This window comes from Anomaloglossus baeobatrachus, chromosome 9 (assembly GCF_048569485.1).
Source record: "Anomaloglossus baeobatrachus isolate aAnoBae1 chromosome 9, aAnoBae1.hap1, whole genome shotgun sequence".
Lineage (NCBI taxonomy): Eukaryota > Metazoa > Chordata > Amphibia > Anura > Aromobatidae > Anomaloglossus > Anomaloglossus baeobatrachus.
Genome location: NC_134361.1, coordinates 227,792,812 through 227,811,806, shown reverse-complemented (window position 1 = coordinate 227,811,806; position 18,995 = coordinate 227,792,812). Strand labels below are relative to the sequence as shown.

Below are 18,995 nucleotides of genomic sequence, written 5' to 3'. Positions count from 1 at the left end.
ACGTTGGTATGCTAGCCTGTCTCATGGTGGCAACCACGTCCTGAGGTAATCCTGACGACACTAGGTTCCAGGACTCAATGCCACACCATCCGGTTGAGGGCCGTAGAATCCAAATGGAAGAATGGCCCTTGAGACAGCCAGTCTGATTGGTCTGGTAGTGCCCCCGGTTAGCCTACCGTGAGGCACCACAAAACCGAGTACCACAACATCCTCGGTCAATTTGTAGCGACGAGGATGGCGCGGCCGCAGTCGGTCTTGATCTAGCGCAGTACTCTGGGCAACCATGCCAGAGGTGGCACCTAAGGTAGCTGGAACTGCGACCAATGCTGAACTAAGGCGTTTGCCGCCAGAGCTCGATGATTGTGAAACCGTGCCATGAAGCTGGCACATTGTTGTTGTGCCGTGACGCCATTAGATCGACGTCCGGCCTCTGTCAGCGGCGCCAGATCTCCTGAAACCCGTCCGGGTGAGGAGACCATACTCTTTCGGCCACACCTCAGCGACTTAGGAAGTCAGCTTCCTAGTTTCCACACTTGGGATGTGAATTGTGGATATGGTGGATGCCGTGTCTTCCACTCACATCAGAACCTGCCGGACTTCCTGGAAGGCTTGCCGGTTGCGCGTTCTTCCTTGGTGGTTGATGTATGCCACCGCTGTGGAGCTGTCCGACTGAAGTCGGATATGCTTGCTTTCCAGCCGCTGTTGGAAGGATTGTAGGGCAAGATACACTGCTCTGTGTTCAAGAACATTGATCTGAAGAGTGGACTCTTGCTGAGTCCACGTACCCTGAGCGCTGTAGTGGAGAAAAACTGCTCCCCACCCTGATAGACTCGCGTCTGTCGTAACTATCGCCCAGGACGGGGATAGGAAGGACCTTCTTTTTGACCAAGAGGTGAGAAGAAGCCACCACCGTAGAGATTCCTTGGCCGCCTGAGAAGAACGACGACTCTGTTGAGGGACGTCGACTCCTCGTCCCATTGGCGGAGAATGTCCCATTGTAGTGGACGCAGTAAAACTGCGCGAAAGGAACTGCCTCCATTGCTACCATCTTACGTAGGAAGTGCATGAGGCGTGTCAATGTGTGCGACTGGTTCTTAAAGAAGAGCTTGCAGCCCGTAGTGAATGCTGTTTGTCTAGCGGCAGCTTCACTATCGCTGAGAGAGTAAGAAACTCTATGCCTAGATATGTTATCGATAGGGTCGGGGTCGGATCTGACTTTAAAAAGTTGATGATCCACCCAAAACTCTAGAGAGTCTCCAGCGCAACGTTCGGGCAGTGTTGGCATGTTTCCTAAGAGAGTACCTTGACAAGTAGATCGTCTAAATACGGGACCACAGAGTGACCCTGAGAGTGCAGGACTGTGACTACTGCTGCCCTGACCTTGGCGAAGACCAGTTGGACTGTCGCTAGCCGGAAGGTAGAGCTACGAACAGAGGGTGTTCGTCTCCTATAACGAAGCGTAGAAACGCTAGTGCTCTGGATCAATCGGCACGTGTGGATAAGCATCCTTGATGCCTAATGATGCTAGGAAATATCCTTGGGACCTTGAGGCGATGACATGGCGGAGGGATTCCATCCGGAACCGCCTGGTGTCCACGAGCTTGCTGAGCATTTTTAGATCCAGAACGGGACGGAACGGCCCGTTGTTATAGGTACCGCAAAGAATTTGGGGTAAAAACCGTGACCTTGTTCCTGAAGAGGAACGGGGGTCATCACTCTTTCTGCCTATAGAGTGCGCCCTGTTTGCAGAAGAGCAGCGGCCCGGCCGGGAGGTGGAGAAATTCTGAAGAATCGAGTTGGAGGACGAGAAGTGAGCTCTATCCTGTACCCGTGAGACAGAATGTCTCACACTCAATGGTCATTGACCTATGGCAGCTAAATATCGCCAAGGCGGGAGAGCCTGCTACCGACCGAGGCCGCAAGTCATGAGGAAGCCGCCTTGGAAGCGGGTTTTCCGACTGTCGCTTTTTTGGGCGAGACTGAGCCCGCTAAGAATCTTAGCTCCTCTGATCCTTTTGAGTCCACCTTGGACGAGGAAAAAAGGGACCTGCCCGAGCCTCGAAAAAGGCCGAAAACCCCGACTGCCTCTTGCTCTGTTGGGGTTTGTTGTGTCCGGGCTGAGGAAAGGATGAATCCTTACCCCTGGACTGTTTGATGGTTACATCCAACGCTCACCAAACAGTCGGTCAGCAGAAAAAGGCAACTGGTTAGGCAACCTTTTTTGGAAGCAGAATCTGCCTTCCATTCACTTAACGAGCAGACCAGGCTCTGCTTAAAAACACGGAGTAGCGGAGGCTACCGCCGCACGGTTCGCAGAGTCCAGGACAACCTGAATCGCGTAAGAAGCAAATGCAGACATTTGAGAGGTTAAGGATGCCACCTGCGGCACAGATGTACGTGTGACCGTGTCCATCTGTGTAAGACAAGCTGAAATAGCTTGGAGACCAGAGATCCATCTGTCTGTCAGTGGCATCTTTGAGTTTGCAGTTCCATCTCCCACTGCAACTATGGATCTAGCTACAAGTCTGGAGATTGGAGGATGCCGCTCGGGACATTGGGTCCAGTCCTTGACAAAGTCAGGGGACAGGGATAGCGTGTATCCTAAGCCGTTTGGAGAAGCGCATATCTGGATAAGCGTGGTGTTCCTGGACTGCCTCTCTGAAGGCAGAGTGGTCCAGAAAAATACGTGAAGCTGACTCCTCCACTGGAGGAGTTGTGAGAAATAACCCACATTCTATAGATGGACGCTATAAGATTATTTACTATGGCGTCACAATCAGGTGTATCCAGATTGAGAGCGGTCTCAGGATCAGAATCCTGAGCCGCTACTACCGCCTCATTACACAGTGAGTCCTTCTGTTAGGACCCTGATGAAACCGAGGCCGCTCATAGCGAGCCCACTTAGGCTGTCTGGGACTGACGTCCGTGCAGAGCCGTGACTCTGGGATGCGTGTGACATTCCCGGAGCTGTTAGTTATTCACACTGAGGGGGGCCATGGATCAATGATTCAACAGTGCCCATATTGTGAGAGACATGTCCGGACTGCTAGGCTTCTAGTATCATAGCCATAGTCTCAGAAAAACTGTCAGTAAATACTGCAGACACCGTCCTCATCCCCTGGCCATTAGTGCATACAATGGGAGTCTATGTAACCTGCCGGCCGTATAGCCGTACATGCTGTACCAGCTGTATAGAAAAACATGTGGTTCTGCACCTTTGTTTTACACAGAGAATATGCTGATAACTCCTCCGCATAATCCAGGAGGGTATATACAACGTGCGACCAAACAGTGCAATGTATATAGTACAAGCATATCTATAAGTGCACTTCTGCACTAGTGGGGTTAGCACCACAGGTGCTGCTTAACGCCTGTTACAGCGATTGTGTGACTATCAGAATGCCAGGGTCTTCCACACTTGTCTCTGTATCGTACAGAAACTGACACTAATGGCTGCCGGTGTCCTTGTAGAGAAGGAAGCCGTGGGCGTGCCTGAGAAAGTGCGGGAATCCGGATTCATAGTGCACACAGTGAGAGGGGTGGAGTATGCAAAACATACTCCAGCTCTCAGCGCTGCTCTATGCAGCGTCACGCCCCTACCCTGACTGTCAGGGCTGTGGGCGGTAACGAAGGGAGACTAGGCCCAGAAGCCGGGGACTCGAGTTAACAGCGCGGCCGCCGTAAAAGCGCGGGCCGCGCTGAAGTCCCCGGCGCACCACAAGTGCCAGCCGCGCCGCAGTCCCAGCGGCCGGCGCGACCGCCCTAGAAGTGGCCAGCGTCCCGCCCCTCTCCTGACTGGCAGGTCTGGGGGCGGGAACGAACGGAAGCAGGCCGCAAAAGCCGGGGACTCTAGTTATCAGCGCGGCCGCCCCATGTCCCTGATGTACTCCGCTCCATCCAGCATCTTCTCCAGGGGCTGTAGATGGAGCACGGTCTCTGTGCCTGGAGACCGGTAAATCCCACTTCACCCAGAGCCCTGTAAAAAGGGATGGGGAAGGAATCAGCATGTGGGCTCCTGCCGCCGTACCCGCAATGGGTACCTCAACCTTACAAACACCTCCGACATACAGTGGGGTGAGAAGGGAGCATGCTGGGGACACTATATGTGTCCTCTTTTCTTCCATCCGACATAGTCAGCAGCTGCTGCTGACTAAAAAGTGGAGCTATGCGTGGATGTGTTGCCTCCTTCGCACAAAGCACAAAACTGGTGAGCCAGTGATCCCACTGGGGGTGTATAGCCAGAAGGGGAGGGGCCTTACACTTTTAAGTGTAATACTTTGTGTGGCCTCCAGAGGCAATAGCTATACACCCAATTGTCTGGGTCTCCCAATGGAGCGACAAAGAAATTCTTTTTTTTAACTCATTTTCTTTGGAATTTTTTTCCTCTTTTTTTTTCTAAAGCTCATATGGCAATGGCGATTTAAAAAGAAAAAAAATAAAAGTAATAATAATAATAATAATAATAAAGAGCAACAGAATTTTTTTTATTTATTTTTTAATTAATTTTCCTTGGAATTTTTTTCTTTGTTTTTTTTTGTTTATTTATTACACATAGTCTCATAGTTTATTTTTATTCTCATTTATTGCACATAGTCTCATACTTATGGCTCTTGAAAGAAGGGGAGGAAAAAAAAGAAAAATTATAAAAATGAAAAATGTTATTAAGGGGTTAAAATAAGAATGTAAAAAAATACTATTAAATATACAATAAAAAAATATATAATATCCAAAAGCTATTAAAATTATAATAAACTGTTAGGGCTCAGTCCTACAGTTTAAAAAGAAAAAAAAAAAGTATATATACCGTATACAGTACAGACCAAAGATTTGGACCAAAGGTTTGGACACACCTTCTCATTCAAAGAGTTTTCTTTATTTTCATGACTCTGAAAATTGTAGATTCACATTGAAGGCATCAAAATTATGAATTAACACATGAGGAATGAAATACTTAACAAAAAAGTGTGAAACAACTGAAAATCTGTCTTATATTCTAGGTTCTTCACAGTCGCCACCTTTTGCTGTGATTACTGCTTTGCACACTCTTGGCATTCTCTTGATGAGCTTCAAAAGGTCGTCACCGGAAATGGTTTTCCAACAGTCTTGAAGGAGTTCCCAGAGATGCTTAGCACTTGTTGGCCCTTTTGCCTTCACTCTGCGGTCCAGCTCACCCTAAACCATCTCGATTGGGTTCAGGTCTGGTGACTGTGGAGGCCAGGTCATCTGGTGTAGCCCCCATCACTCTCCTTCTTAGTCACATAGTCCTTACACAGCCTGGAGGTGTGTTTGGGGTCAATGTCCTGTTGAGAAATAAATGATGGTCCAAATAAACACAAACCGGATGGAATAGCACGCCGCTACAAGATGCTGTGGTAGCCATGCTGGTTCTGTATGCCTTCAATTGTGAATAAATCCCCAACAGTGTCACCAGCAAAGCCCCCCCCGCCCCATCACACCTCCTCCTCCATGCTTCACGGTGGGAACCAGCCATGTAGAGTCCATCCGTTCACCTTTTCTACAAAGACACGGTGGTTGGATCCAAAGATCTCAAATTTGGACTCCTCAGAGCAAAGCACAGATTTCCACTGGTCTAATGTCCATTCCTTGTGTTCTCTTCTGCTTGTTGCCTGTCCTTAGCAGTGGTTTCCCAGCAGCTATTTTACCATGAAGGCTGCTGCACAAAGTCTCCTCTTAACAGTTGTTCTAGAGATGTGTCTGCTGCTAGAACTCTGTGTGGCATTGACCTGGTCTCTAATCTGAGCTGCTGTTAACCTGCGATTTCTGAGGCTGGTGACTCGGATAAACTTATCCTCCACAGCAGAGGTGACTCTTGGTCTTTCTTTCCTGGGGCGGTCCTCATGTGAGCCAGTTTCTTTGTAGTGTTTTATGGTTTTTGCCACTGCACTTGGAGACACTTTCAAAGTTTTCCCAGTTTTTCGGACTGACCGACCTTCATTTCTTATAGTAATGATGGCCACTCGTTTTTCTTTACTTAGCTGCTTTTTTCTTGCCATAATACAAATTCTAACAGTCTATTCAGTAGGACTATCAGCTGTATCCACCAGACGTCTGCACAACACAACTGATGGTCCCAACCCCATTTATAAGGCAAGAAATCCCACTTATTAACCCTGACAGGGCAACCTGTGAAGTGAAGACCATTTCTGGTGACCACCTCTAGAAGCTCATCAAGAGAATGCCAAGAGTGTGCAAAGCAGGAATCAAAGCAAAAGGCAGCGACTGTGAAGAACCTAGAATATAAGACAGATTTTCAGTTGTTTCACACTTTTTTGTTGAGTATTTCATTCCACATGTGATAATTCATAGTTTTGATGCCTTTCAATGTGAATCTACAATTTTCAGAGTCATGAAAATAAAGAAAACTCTTTGAATGAGAAGGTGTGTCCAAACTTTTGGTCTGTACTGTATATATATATTCTGTATATATATACAGAATAGACTATTGAGGGATAGCCCCTTCCTTTAAAATACTGCTTGTCTGTATAAATTAAATCAATGTATTTTTTATGTGCCAGAGGTATTGGTGGTTTTTACCACATTCAGAGATGCTCCTATCTTTTCTGAGAGGGATATAGAAGGGACCTCTAAGGGTGAGCCGCCGAGGAATGGGGGCATCGTTTAATTAAGGATGTTCTCCATTGGCAGGCAGGGACACTTTCCTACCCATTTCCTTGAATATTGATGGTATACTGGATGGAAGTGCTGTTGTCTTCCACTCTATACCTCTCTAGTTGTCTCCAACAAAGTGCTTGAGACTACTTTTGGTCTTTTATTTTATGTGCTATTGCTAACTTTATGTGTTGGTGTTGTTTGTCTTGGTCAAGAAACTCCCTTTTAATATATTCGAATAAAGATGAAATGTTTTTTAAAAAAAATTTTTGTCACTCAAAATGAATAGGTATTTTTTTGATATAATACAGAAATGGTCTTTGTCAAATTTGTTTTTGACCACAGAAACGTTATGAATACGCTTGCGTTTTTACCGCGTTTTGACCGTGTTTTTACCGTGATTTAGGCAGGGTCCTCTCTGCTCCTGTAGAGTGTGAGCCCTCGCGGGCAGGGTCCTCTCTCCTGTAGAGTGTGAGCCCTCGCGGGCAGGGTCCTCTCTCCTGTAGAGTGTGAGCCCTCGTGGGCAGGGTCCTCTCTCTCCCTGTAGACTGTGAGCCCTCGCGGGCAGGGTCCTCTCTCCTCCTGTAGACTGTGAGCCCTCGCGGGCAGGGTCCTCTCTCCTCCTGTAGACTGTGAGCCCTCGCGGGCAGGGTCCTCTCTCCTCCTGTAGACTGTGAGCCCTCGCGGGCAGGGTCCTCTCTCCTCCTGTAGAGTGTGAGCTCTCGCGGGCAGGGTCCTCTCTCCTCCTGTAGACTGTGAGCCCTCCCGAGCAGGGTCCTCTCTCCTCCTGTAGACTGTGATCCCTCGCAGGCAGGGTCCTCTCTCCTCCTGTAGACTGTGAGCCCTCGCGGGCAGGGTCCTCTCTCCTCCTGTAGACTGTGAGCCCTCGCGGGCAGGATCCTCTCTCCTCCTGTAGACTGTGAGCCCTCGCGGGCAGGGTCCTCTCTCCTCCTGTAGACTGTGATCCCTCGCGGGCAGGGTCCTCTCTTCTCCTGTAGACTGTGAGCCCTCGTGGGCAGGGTCCTCTCTCCTCCTGTAGACTGTGAGCCCTCGCGGGCAGGGTCCTCTCTCCTCCTGTAGACTGTGAGCCCTCGCGGGCAGGGACCTCTCTCCTCCTGTAGACTGTGAGCCCTCGCGGGCAGGGACCTCTCTCCTCCTGTAGACTGTGAGTCCTCGCGGGCAGGGTCCTCTCTCCTCCTGTAGACTGTGAGCCCTCGCGGGCAGGGTCCTCTCTCCTCCTGTAGACTGTGAGCCCTCGCGGGCAGGGTCCTCTCTCCTCCTGTAGACTGTGAGCCCTCGTGGGCAGGGACCTCTCTCCTCCTGTAGACTGTGAGTCCTCGCGGGCAGGGTCCTCTCTCCTCCTGTAGACTGTGAGCCCTCGCGGGCAGGGTCCTCTCTCCTCCTGTAGACTGTGAGCCCTCGCGGGCAGGGTCCTCTCTCCTCCTGTAGACTGTGAGTCCTCGCGGGCAGGGTCCTCTCTCCTCCTGTAGACTGTGAGCCCTCGCGGGCAGGGTCCTCTCTCCTCCTGTAGACTGTGAGCCCTCGCGGGCAGGGTCCTCTCTCCTCCTATACCAGTCTGTTTTGTACTGTTAATGATTGTTGTACGTATACCCTCTTTCACTTGTAAAGCGCCATGGAATAAATGGCGCTATAATAATAATAACAATAATGTTAGCAAAACGCTGCCAAAATGGCAAAAACAATTGACGTGCTGCTTCTTTAAATGCAGAGATTTTGACAAATTTTCTGCAACTGAAACGCTGCGTTTTTAACAGCAAAGTGCGCACAAGAAATCCCCATTTCCCATAGACTTTGCTTGAAAATCAAAACGCATGCATTTTGGCATTAAAACGCTGCAGTTCAAAACGCTGCGGAAACGCATGAAAAAAAGCAAAGTGCGCACATAGCCTAAATAAAGTTTGTTTCATTCACCAAAAACGCAGCAAAACCGCTAAGAATTGACATATCAATTGAAATACTATGTCCCAAGAATGACAAAAGTATATTAGGAGTGATACCTACCCTGCAATATGGATTGAGAAACTGGAGCTGCAGTTCTCTTTCTGTCCACTGGGTGTCGCTACCGCTCTCATCCAGATGAGTAATTTTCAGACTGAACACTAGATGGCGCTGTTGCGCAGGGTTCTGTTTCTGACCGTTACTGGTTGATCTCTCGCTAGATGGCGCAGGTCTCCCGGGTGCAGTACACCGTGTTGTCCACCGGGCGGAGCTGGTTTCCCCGGGAAGATTGAAGTTACTGGGAGTGAGTGCGGGCGGGGAGGCTCCGGTGTCCGGAGGGAGATGGCCGGGGGGTCGCAGCTGCCGGTGAGTGGGGGGGTCTGTGCCCTGCAGGATGTGGGGGGGATAGCAGGGGGGCATGTAATGGTAACTGCCCCCATTATATGGTCTGTGTGCTTTCCAACCGACCTGTTTGGTCACGTGACTGTTATATATAGCTAGTGTGGGGGATATTTGGGTGCTGCACTGCTGGGGGGTATACAGGACATGTATATATGACGCTCCTATGTGCATTGCAGCCCCCCTATGTGCATTGCAGCCCCCCTATGTGCATTGCAGCCCCCCTATGTGCATTGCAGCCCCCCTATGTGCATTGCAGCCCCCCCATGTGCATTGCAGCCCCCCCATGTGCATTGCATCCCCCCCTATGTTCATTGCAGCCCTTCTATGTGCATTGCAGCCCCCCTATGTGCATTGCAGCCCCCCTATGTGCATTGCAGCCCCCCTATGTGCATTGCAGCCCCCCTATGTGCATTGCAGCCCCCCCATGTGCATTGCAGCCCCCCCATGTGCATTGCATCCCCCCTATGTGCATTGCATCCCCCCCTATGTTCATTGCAGCCCTTCTATGTGCATTGCAGCCCCCCTATGTGCATTGCAGCCCCCCTATGTGCATTGCAGCCCCCCTATGTGCATTGCAGCCCCCCTATGTGCATTGCAGCCCCCCTATGTGCATTGTAGCCCCCCCTATGTGCATTGTAGCCCCCCCTATGTGCATTGTAGCCCCCCCTATGTGCATTGCAGCCCCCCTATGTGCATTGTAGCCCCCCCTATGTGCATTGTAGCCCCCCCTATGTGCATTGCAGCCCCCCTATGTGCATTGTAGCCCCCCCTATGTGCATTGCAGCCCCCCCTATGTGCATTGTAGCCCCCCCTATGTGCATTGTAGCCCCCCCTATGTGCATTGTAGCCCCCCCTATGTGCATTGTAGCCCCCCCTATGTGCATTGTAGCCCCCCCTATGTGCATTGTAGCCCCCCCTATGTGCATTGTAGCCCCCCCTATGTGCATTGTAGCCCCCCCTATGTGCATTGCAGCCCCCCTATGTGCATTGCAGCCCCCCTATGTGCATTGCAGCCCCCCTATGTGCATTGCAGCCCCCCTATGTGCATTGCAGCCCCCCTATGTGCATTGTAGCCCCAGATTGTTTACTGTAAAAGTTTGCAGCCTCAGGGCAGGCTGGGATTTGTAGTCCCACTGCAGGACTTGAGGGGGTTAACTCTGCGGCGACCCTTTTGGGTCAGGACGCGTCGCAGGTCGCACCGTACAGTGTGCGCCCCCCCAATCCCGCGCCTCCGGTCTCCGCTTCCTGGTCCCGTGCCTGAGCGGCCGGTGTTTCATTACACTGCCCCTTTGTACAGGAGGTGAGGCTGGATTTCCTGACTCACGCACGGGAAGCCGCGCCAGGAAATGACAACCTGTCTGTAAACTTTTCCAAACTTTTAATAACTTCCCCCCCCCCCTCTTCAGAGACAGGAGTAGGACTCTCATCACCCTGGGGAGGCAGGTGTACTTATTTCCTGTCCTCGGGGGGCATCACAGGTGTTGACCCCTCCGTTGTCGCCCGCAGGGGAGCCACAGGATGGAGGTCAGGAATGGAGGATCGCTGATCTTGGATCCGGGGTTCCAGCAGCAGCTGGAGGACTCCAGGGAACAGCTGAAGAGGGAGATCCAGAGGGAGCTGAAGATTAAGGAAGGGGCTGAGAACTTACGCAAAGTGTCCACGGATAAGAAGCACCAAAGCCACGTGGAGAGTCAGCTGAAGACGTCCAACCGCCGCCTGCAGGAGCTGCACCGCCAACTGCAGGAGCTGAACGGCCGCATCGTCATCATGGAGAAGGACCGCAAACAAGGCAGGAGGGCAAACTAAAGAGATGGTGGGCAGGCGGTGTCCGGGATTGCAGCTCGGTGAATGCAGTCTGGTTGCAATACCACAATCAGCCTGTGAACATGAGTGGCGCTATTTCCCAAGTGGCTGGGATTTACCTTATATAATGGAGCAGATCTGCCGTTCTGGGTGACAGGAAAGCTTGGTGCGGAGCAATGAGACGTAACGCAGGGTTTCTTGTACGTTTTCAGATGGAGTGATTTCTCCGGATCATTGTATATTCGATCAAAGCCTCGATCCGAGGCAGCGACGGGTGGAGGCGCTGAGGAGGCAGCTGCACATCGAGAACAAGGTGAAGCAGGGGGCCGAGAACATCATCCAGATGTTCTCTACCGGAGCCTCCAAGGTGAGAACCGGCCCCCGAGTATCACACGCACCACCCAGGCTTAACCAGATTCACAGGAAATGTACACAGCAGTATATAGATGTACCGCAAATATACCTTACATTACCTCCTGTATTATACTCCAGAGCTGCACTCACTATTCTGCTGGTGCAGTCACTGTGTACATACATTACATTACTGATCCTGAGTTACCTCCTGTATTATACTCCAGAGCTGCACTCACTATTCTGCTGGTGCAGTCACTGTGTACATACATTACATTACTGATCCTGAGTTACCTCCTGTATTATACTCCAGATCTGCACTCACTATTCTGCTGGAGCAGTCACTGTGTACATACATTACATTACTGATCCTGAGTTACCTCCTGTATTATACTCCAGAGCTGCACTCACTATTCTGCTGGAGCAGTCACTGTGTACATACATTACATTACTGATCCTGAGTTACCTCCTGTATTATATTCCAGAGCTGCACTCACAATTCTGCTGGAGCAGTCACTGTGTACATACATTACATTACTGATCCTGAGTTACCTCCTGTATTATACTCCAGAGCTGCACTCACTATTCTGCTGGTGCAGTCACTGTGTACATACATTACATTACTGATCCTGAGTTACCTGCTGTATTATACTCCAGAGCTGCACTCACTATTCTGCTGGTGCAGTCACTGTGTACATACATTACATTACTGATCCTGAGTTACCTGCTGTATTATACTCCAGAGCTGCACTCACTATTCTGCTGGTGCAGTCACTGTGTACATACATTACATTACTGATCCTGAGTTACCTCCTGTATTATACTCCAGAGCTGCACTCACAATTCTGCTGGAGCAGTCACTGTGTACATACATTACATTACTGATCCTGAGTTACCTCCTGTATTATACTCCAGAGCTGCACTCACAATTCTGCTGGAGCAGTCACTGTGTACATACATTACATTACTGATCCTGAGTTACCTCCTGTATTATACTCCAGAGCTGCACTCACTATTCTGCTGGTGCAGTCACTGTGTACATACATTACATTACTGATCCTGAGTTACCTCCAGTATTATACTCCAGAGCTGCACTCACTATTCTGCTGGTGCAGTCACTGTGCACATACATTACATTACTGATCCTGAGTTACCTCCTGTATTATACTCCAGAGCTGCACTCACAATTCTGCTGGAGCAGTCACTGTGTACATACATTACATTACTGATCCTGAGTTACCTCCTGTATTATACTCCAGAGCTGCACTCACTATTCTGCTGGTGCAGTCACTGTGTACATACATTACATTACTGATCCTGAGTTACCTGCTGTATTATACTCCAGAGCTGCACTCACTATTCTGCTGGTGCAGTCACTGTGTACATACATTACATTACTGATCCTGAGTTACCTGCTGTATTATACTCCAGAGCTGCACTCACTATTCTGCTGGTGCAGTCACTGTGTACATACATTACATTACTGATCCTGAGTTACCTCCTGTATTATACTCCAGAGCTGCACTCACAATTCTGCTGGAGCAGTCACTGTGTACATACATTACATTACTGATCCTGAGTTACCTCCTGTATTATACTCCAGAGCTGCACTCACAATTCTGCTGGAGCAGTCACTGTGTACATACATTACATTACTGATCCTGAGTTACCTCCTGTATTATACTCCAGAGCTGCACTCACTATTCTGCTGGTGCAGTCACTGTGTACATACATTACATTACTGATCCTGAGTTACCTCCAGTATTATACTCCAGAGCTGCACTCACTATTCTGCTGGTGCAGTCACTGTGCACATACATTACATTACTGATCCTGAGTTACCTCCTGTATTATACTCCAGAGCTGCACTCACAATTCTGCTGGAGCAGTCACTGTGTACATACATTACATTACTGATCCTGAGTTACCTCCTGTATTATACTCCAGAGCTGCACTCACTATTCTGCTGGTGCAGTCACTGTGTACATACATTACATTACTGATCCTGAGTTACCTGCTGTATTATACTCCAGAGCTGCACTCACTATTCTGCTGGTGCAGTCACTGTGTACATACATTACATTACTGATCCTGAGTTACCTCCTGTATTATACTCCAGAGCTGCACTCACAATTCTGCTGGAGCAGTCACTGTGTACATACATTACTGATCCTGAGTTACCTCCTGTATTATACTCCAGAGCTGCGCTCGCTATTCTGCTGACTGAGTCACTGTGTACATAATTACTGATAATACAGAGCTCAATGCTATCACTATGCCAGGGCAGTCTCTTAAAGGGACAGTTCATCTTCATTCAAAACTTAAAGGTTTTTTTTTTTTCAGGGCTTTTATATTGAATGACGCTTTTGTAGGATTCGGCCTCAGTATGAGAATGGCGGGGGTCTGACATGTCCCCCTCTGATGAGCTGATAGAAGGGGCTGTGGTCTCTGTGTCTGGTAGTGCGCCATGCATTGTGTAGTGGCTGTGCCCGGTACTGCAGCTCCGTTTGGGGAGCACCAGACACGACCGCTACAGAATATAAGGAGGGTCAAAACCCCCTGTGTCATCTGATTCCCTGTCACACAGCTCCAAACCCTCAGCTTGTCTTATCACGGGCGGTAAATGATAAAACCCTGACTGCCTGCGGCCACCACTAGATGGCGCTCACTGCATATGTGGCTCTATACAGCTGTGTAAATGCAGTGAACTCCCCCTAGTGGTGGCTACAAGTAACTACAATGTTATTGGGAGGGGAAGGATAGGGGGAGCCCAGTGCCAGCCAAACCACGGTGCCCACTGACTATGCCATCTCTTCCAGGACCGGAAGCTCCTGGCCACGGCGCAGCAGATGCTCCAGGACAGCCGAATAAAAACCGAATTGCTGCGCATGCAGATAGTGAAGCTGACGCAGGCCCCGGGGTCGGCCTCGGAGCTGCACGACGCGGACACCCTCCCTCCACTAGAGCTGCGCCTGGAGGAGCTGAGGCGGCACCTGAGGGTGGAGGCCGCGGTGGCAGAAGGCGCAAAGAACGTGGTCAAGTTACTGGGAGGGCGCAAAGTGCAGGATCGCAAGGCGTTAGCGGAGGTGAGACACGGCGGAGAATAGGGACAGGGCTGCGCTCAGCAGGATCCGCCTGCACCGCTAGTGTCACATCCTGGTTTCCTTCTGTCTTCAGGCCCAGTCACGGCTGCACGAGTCCAGCCAGAAGATGGACCTCCTCCGCCTGTCGCTGGAGCGCTGCCTGTCAGACCTCCCCTCCGGGCATCCCAAACAGCCGCTCATCAAGCAGGACCTGCAGAACTGTCCGACCTCCGGAGGGGTCTGGGGAAAGGAGACCACCCTGGGCCAAGCCCTCACCCCTCTGATTAAGCCGACGGCACTGACTGGTACCTGGGGGGTCACTGGGGGCAGTGATGAGGAGGATGGATGAGGATCTGAGTGACGAGGATGTGGGATGTGGAGGATGGAGGATGTGGAAGATGGAGGATGTGGAAGATGGAGGATGTGGAAGATGGAGGATGTGGAAGATGGAGGATGTGGAAGATGGAGGATGTGGAAGATGGAGGATGTGGAAGATGGAGGATGTGGAAGATGGAGGATGTGGAAGATGGAGGATGTGGAAGATGGAGGATGTGGAAGATGGAGGATGTGGAAGATGGAGGATGTGGAAGATGGAGGATGTGGAAGATGGAGGATGTGGAAGATGGAGGATGTGGAAGATGGAGGATGTGGAAGATGGAGGATGTGGAAGATGGAGGATGTGGAAGATGGAGGATGTGGAAGATGGAGGATGTGGAAGATGGAGGATGTGGAAGATGGAGGATGTGGAAGATGGAGGATGTGGAAGATGGAGGATGTGGAAGATGGAGGATGTGGAAGATGGAGGATGTGGAAGATGGAGGATGTGGAAGATGGAGGATGTGGAAGATGGAGGATGTGGAAGATGGAGGATGTGGAAGATGGAGGATGTGGAAGATGGAGGATGTGGAAGATGGAGGATGTGGAGGATGTGGAAGATGTGGAGGATGTGGAAGATGTGGAGGATGTGGAAGATGTGGAGGATGTGGAGGATGTGGGATGTGGAGGATGTGGGATGTGGAGGATGTGGGATGTGGGATATGTGGGATGTGGGACGAGGACGAGGATCTGAGTGACGAGGATCTGAGTGACGAGGATCTGAGTGACGAGGATCTGAGTGACGAGGATCTGAGTGACGAGGATCTGAGTGACGAGGATCTGAGTGACGAGGATCTGAGTGACGAGGATCTGAGTGACGAGGATCTGAGTGACGAGGAGGATGATGATGTGGAAGTGCTGAGTATTACAAAGGGTTTGTCCTCCTCCTCTCAGGAACCCTGGAGATCCACATCTTGGGCTGTCAGGGGCTGCTGGAGTCCGTCCCCGGCCGCTCTCGGGTGACTCCGGGTCATGGAAGTCCTAACGAGGCAAAGAACTTCATGCGGTACCGGCCCGGAGGGAGCAGCCATGGCCGGGGCGGGTCGGGGAGATACCTGCGCTCGGATGAGATCTGTGGTAAATATCTAGAAGCAGCGTCCAGAGGACTCCTCCAGATCTGTATAATGAACTCTACAGCGCTCCTCTCCTGACAGCCGGCATGCTGGGAGTTGTAGTTTTGTAATAGCTGGAGACCACAGGTTGTAGATCTAAGGTGACACCTGCACTCGGACCCCAAATAAGGGGACTGGGACCCTCTAATCCCGGTATTTATCCCGTCTTCCCATAGGAGAGGTGATGTGCGTCCTGAAGGTCGATAACAAGCCGGTCACTCACACCAACTGGGGCCCAGTTCACAACCAGTGCTGGGACCAGAGATTCACCATCGAGCTGGAACGGGTGAGGCCCGGCTCCGTCTCTCGCCTGTGTCTGAGGGATCAGCGGGAACAGTAAGATGGGGGAAAAAGAGGACATGGATTATCTGGGGACAGTGACGCCTATCGAGGGGTGAGGGACTTGTAATAGGGAGAAGTTGATCCAACAGCAGGGAGATGAAAAATCGACCGCAAACAGCTGCTATGCCAAACAATTTCTTTTATTTAGACGGTTTTATCCATAAGTGCAGGTAAAAATGCGGGAGGTGGCTTGGATGCGAGTCCCTCCAAAGGACGACGGCCGTTTCGTCTGTAAGTCAGACTTCTACGGGTCCACCTGGTGGACCCGTAGAAGTCTGACTTACAGACGAAACGGCCGTCGTCCTTTGGAGGGACTCGCATCCAAGCCACCTCCCGCATTTTTACCTGTACTTATGGAGAAAACCGTCTAAATAAAAGAAATTGTTTGGCATAGCAGCTGTTTGCGGTCGATTTTTCATCTCCCTGCTGTTGGATCTCCTAGCTGTCTGCTACCGACCAGCACGCTGCGCCTGAAACCAGCGCTACATGATAACCATCAGCACGTGAGCCACTGAACCTAAAGGTAATTTGAGGGCAGGCAGTGCAGGACTTGTTCTTGTTTGTCTGTAGTATATAGGAGAAGTTGATGCGTAAGAAGCAGGAAAAATGTGAGAGACTGAGACCGCGGCCACATTGTGTTGTCTGGACGACTGGGACAGATGATCTCCAAAATGGTGCGTCTTGTGGAGTGTTCCCGGTATATATCAGATCTTGTGGGGAGTTCCCGGTATATGGAGGGTCTTGTGGGGTGTTCCCGGTATACGGAGGGTCTTGTGGGGGTGTTCCCGGTATATGGAGGGTCTTGTGGGTGTTACCAGTATATGGAGGGTCTTGTGGGGTGTTCCCGGTATACGGAGGGTCTTGTGGGGTGTTCCCGGTATACGGAGGGTCTTGTGGGGTGTTCCCGGCATATATCAGGTCTTGTGGGGTGTTCCCAGTATATATCAGGTCTTGTGGGGTGTTCCCGGTATACGGAGTGTCTTGTGGGGTGTTCCCGGTATATATCAGGTCTTGTGGGTGTTCCCAGTATATATCAGGTCTTGTGGGGTGTTCCCGGTATACGGAGGGTCTTGTTGGGTGATCCTTGTACACGGAGGGTCTTGTGGGGTTATCCTTGTACACGGTGGGTCTTGTAGGGTGATCCTTGTAGACGGCGGGTCTTGTGGGGTGTTCCTGGTATACGGAGGGTCTTGTGGGGTGATCCTTGTACACGGCGGGTCTTGTTGGGTGATCCTTGTACACGGAGGGTCTTGTGGGGTTATCCTTGTACACGGTGGGTCTTGTAGGGTGATCCTTGTACACGGCGGGTCTTGTGGGGTGTTCCTGGTATACGGAGGGTCTTGTGGGGTGATCCTTGTACACGGCGGGTCTTGTAGGGTTATCCTTGTACACGGCGGGTCTTGTAGGGTTATCCTTGTACACGGCGGGTCTTGTAGGGTTATCCTTGTACACGGCGGGTCTTGTAGGGTTATCCTTGTACACGGAGGGTCTTGTTGGGTGATCCTTGTACACGGTGGGTCTTGTGGGGTGATCCTTGTACACGGCAGGTCTTGTAGGGTTATCCTTGTACACGGCGGGTCTTGTAGGGTTATCCTTGTACACGGAGGGTCTTGTTGGGTGATCCTTGTACACGGAGGGTCTTGTTGGGTGATCCTTGTACACGGAGGGTCTTGTTGGGTGATCCTTGTACACGGCGGGTCTTGTAGGGTTATCCTTGTACACGGAGGGTCTTGTAGGGTTATCCTTGTACACGGAGGGTCTTGTGGGGTGATCCTTGTACACGGCGGGTCTTGTGGGGTGATCCTTGTACACGGCAGGTCTTGTAGGGTTATCCTTGTACACGGCAGGTCTTGTAGGGTTATCCTTGTACACGGCGGGTCTTGTGGGGTGTTCCCTGTATGTAGTTGCTGTGGTCGTGGCTGCGTCACGTTCCTGGGAATAGTTGCCACCAGGAGGCGCTATGAGAAGACAATCGGAGGAGGCAGTGATGCTGGGAATCCTCGGGTCCTGCCATCTTGTGGATGTGACGGGTTCTCCCTACCTGACACTGTACAGATCCAGATCCCTTTCTTGTCAGCAGCAATCCCGATGGCCGGGCGTCTTACAGAAGTAATGGTCGCTCCCGGAATATTCTGGAGAACATATCATGGCTTTTCTCCACATTCCGCCAGATCTTAATCCTCTGATCATCTGTGGGATGAGCAGTGTATGTGACCCGGGATCCGCTGCTCATGTCTTGGAGCCAGGACTCCTATAGACGTGTTGTGGAGTCCCCCTCGATCCTCCCCGTGGGTTGGAGCTGTGTTGGCCGCACGAGGAGACGCTCCCATGTTCTCACTGGTTGGACATTAATGGTCTTCTGTTCCTCACACAGTCCAGGGAGCTGGAGTTGTCCGTACATTGGCGGGACTGGCGGGAGCTGTGCGCCATACGCTTTGTCCGCTTGGAGGACTTTTTGGACAACGAGCGGCACGGGCTGTGCCTGCAGCTGGAGCCACAGGGGATGCTGTTTGCTGAGGTAACTAAGCCATGGGGTCTACGAGGCCGCAGGACGTTCCCACCTGGGCTCTTCACTCGCACTGGTCCTCATCTTGTAGCCGGTCACTATCCTCTATCGCTCCTGTATAGATAATGGCGGACCAGTAACCCTGTCACCACCCCTTTGGCAAATTTGGGCAGTGATATCCGCCATATTGGTTACCGCCCAGTATGAGCTGTGGTTAACCCCGTTTTTTTTGCTTCAGGTCATGTTTTGTAACCCGGTGATCGAGAGAAGAGGCAAAGTACAGAGGCAAAAGCGAATATTCCCAAAGCAAAAAGGTAAGTGTCCTCTATCCTCCATTGAATGAAGCTACTTGTGCGTCCATTACTGGGATATCCACCCAGGGTGGGGGTCCGATCACTGATCACAAGCATAGGAAACCCACTGAGCATGTGC

General features: G+C 50.9%; 1 protein-coding gene across 1 annotated transcript; it reads left to right on the top strand.

The window, feature by feature from the left end:
* Window positions 1–8,820: 8,820 nt before the first annotated feature.
* On the top strand, window positions 8,821–18,906 carry PKN3 (protein kinase N3). The gene is made up of 9 exons (XM_075324973.1): window positions 8,821–8,955; window positions 10,498–10,780; window positions 11,007–11,161; window positions 13,965–14,231; window positions 14,323–14,533; window positions 15,498–15,680; window positions 15,892–16,001; window positions 18,432–18,575; window positions 18,802–18,906. The coding sequence occupies exons 1-9, from the start codon at window positions 8,932–8,934 to the stop codon at window positions 18,904–18,906; spliced, it is 1,482 nt and encodes a 493-aa protein (XP_075181088.1). The 5' UTR covers window positions 8,821–8,931.
* Window positions 18,907–18,995: the final 89 nt, after the last annotated feature.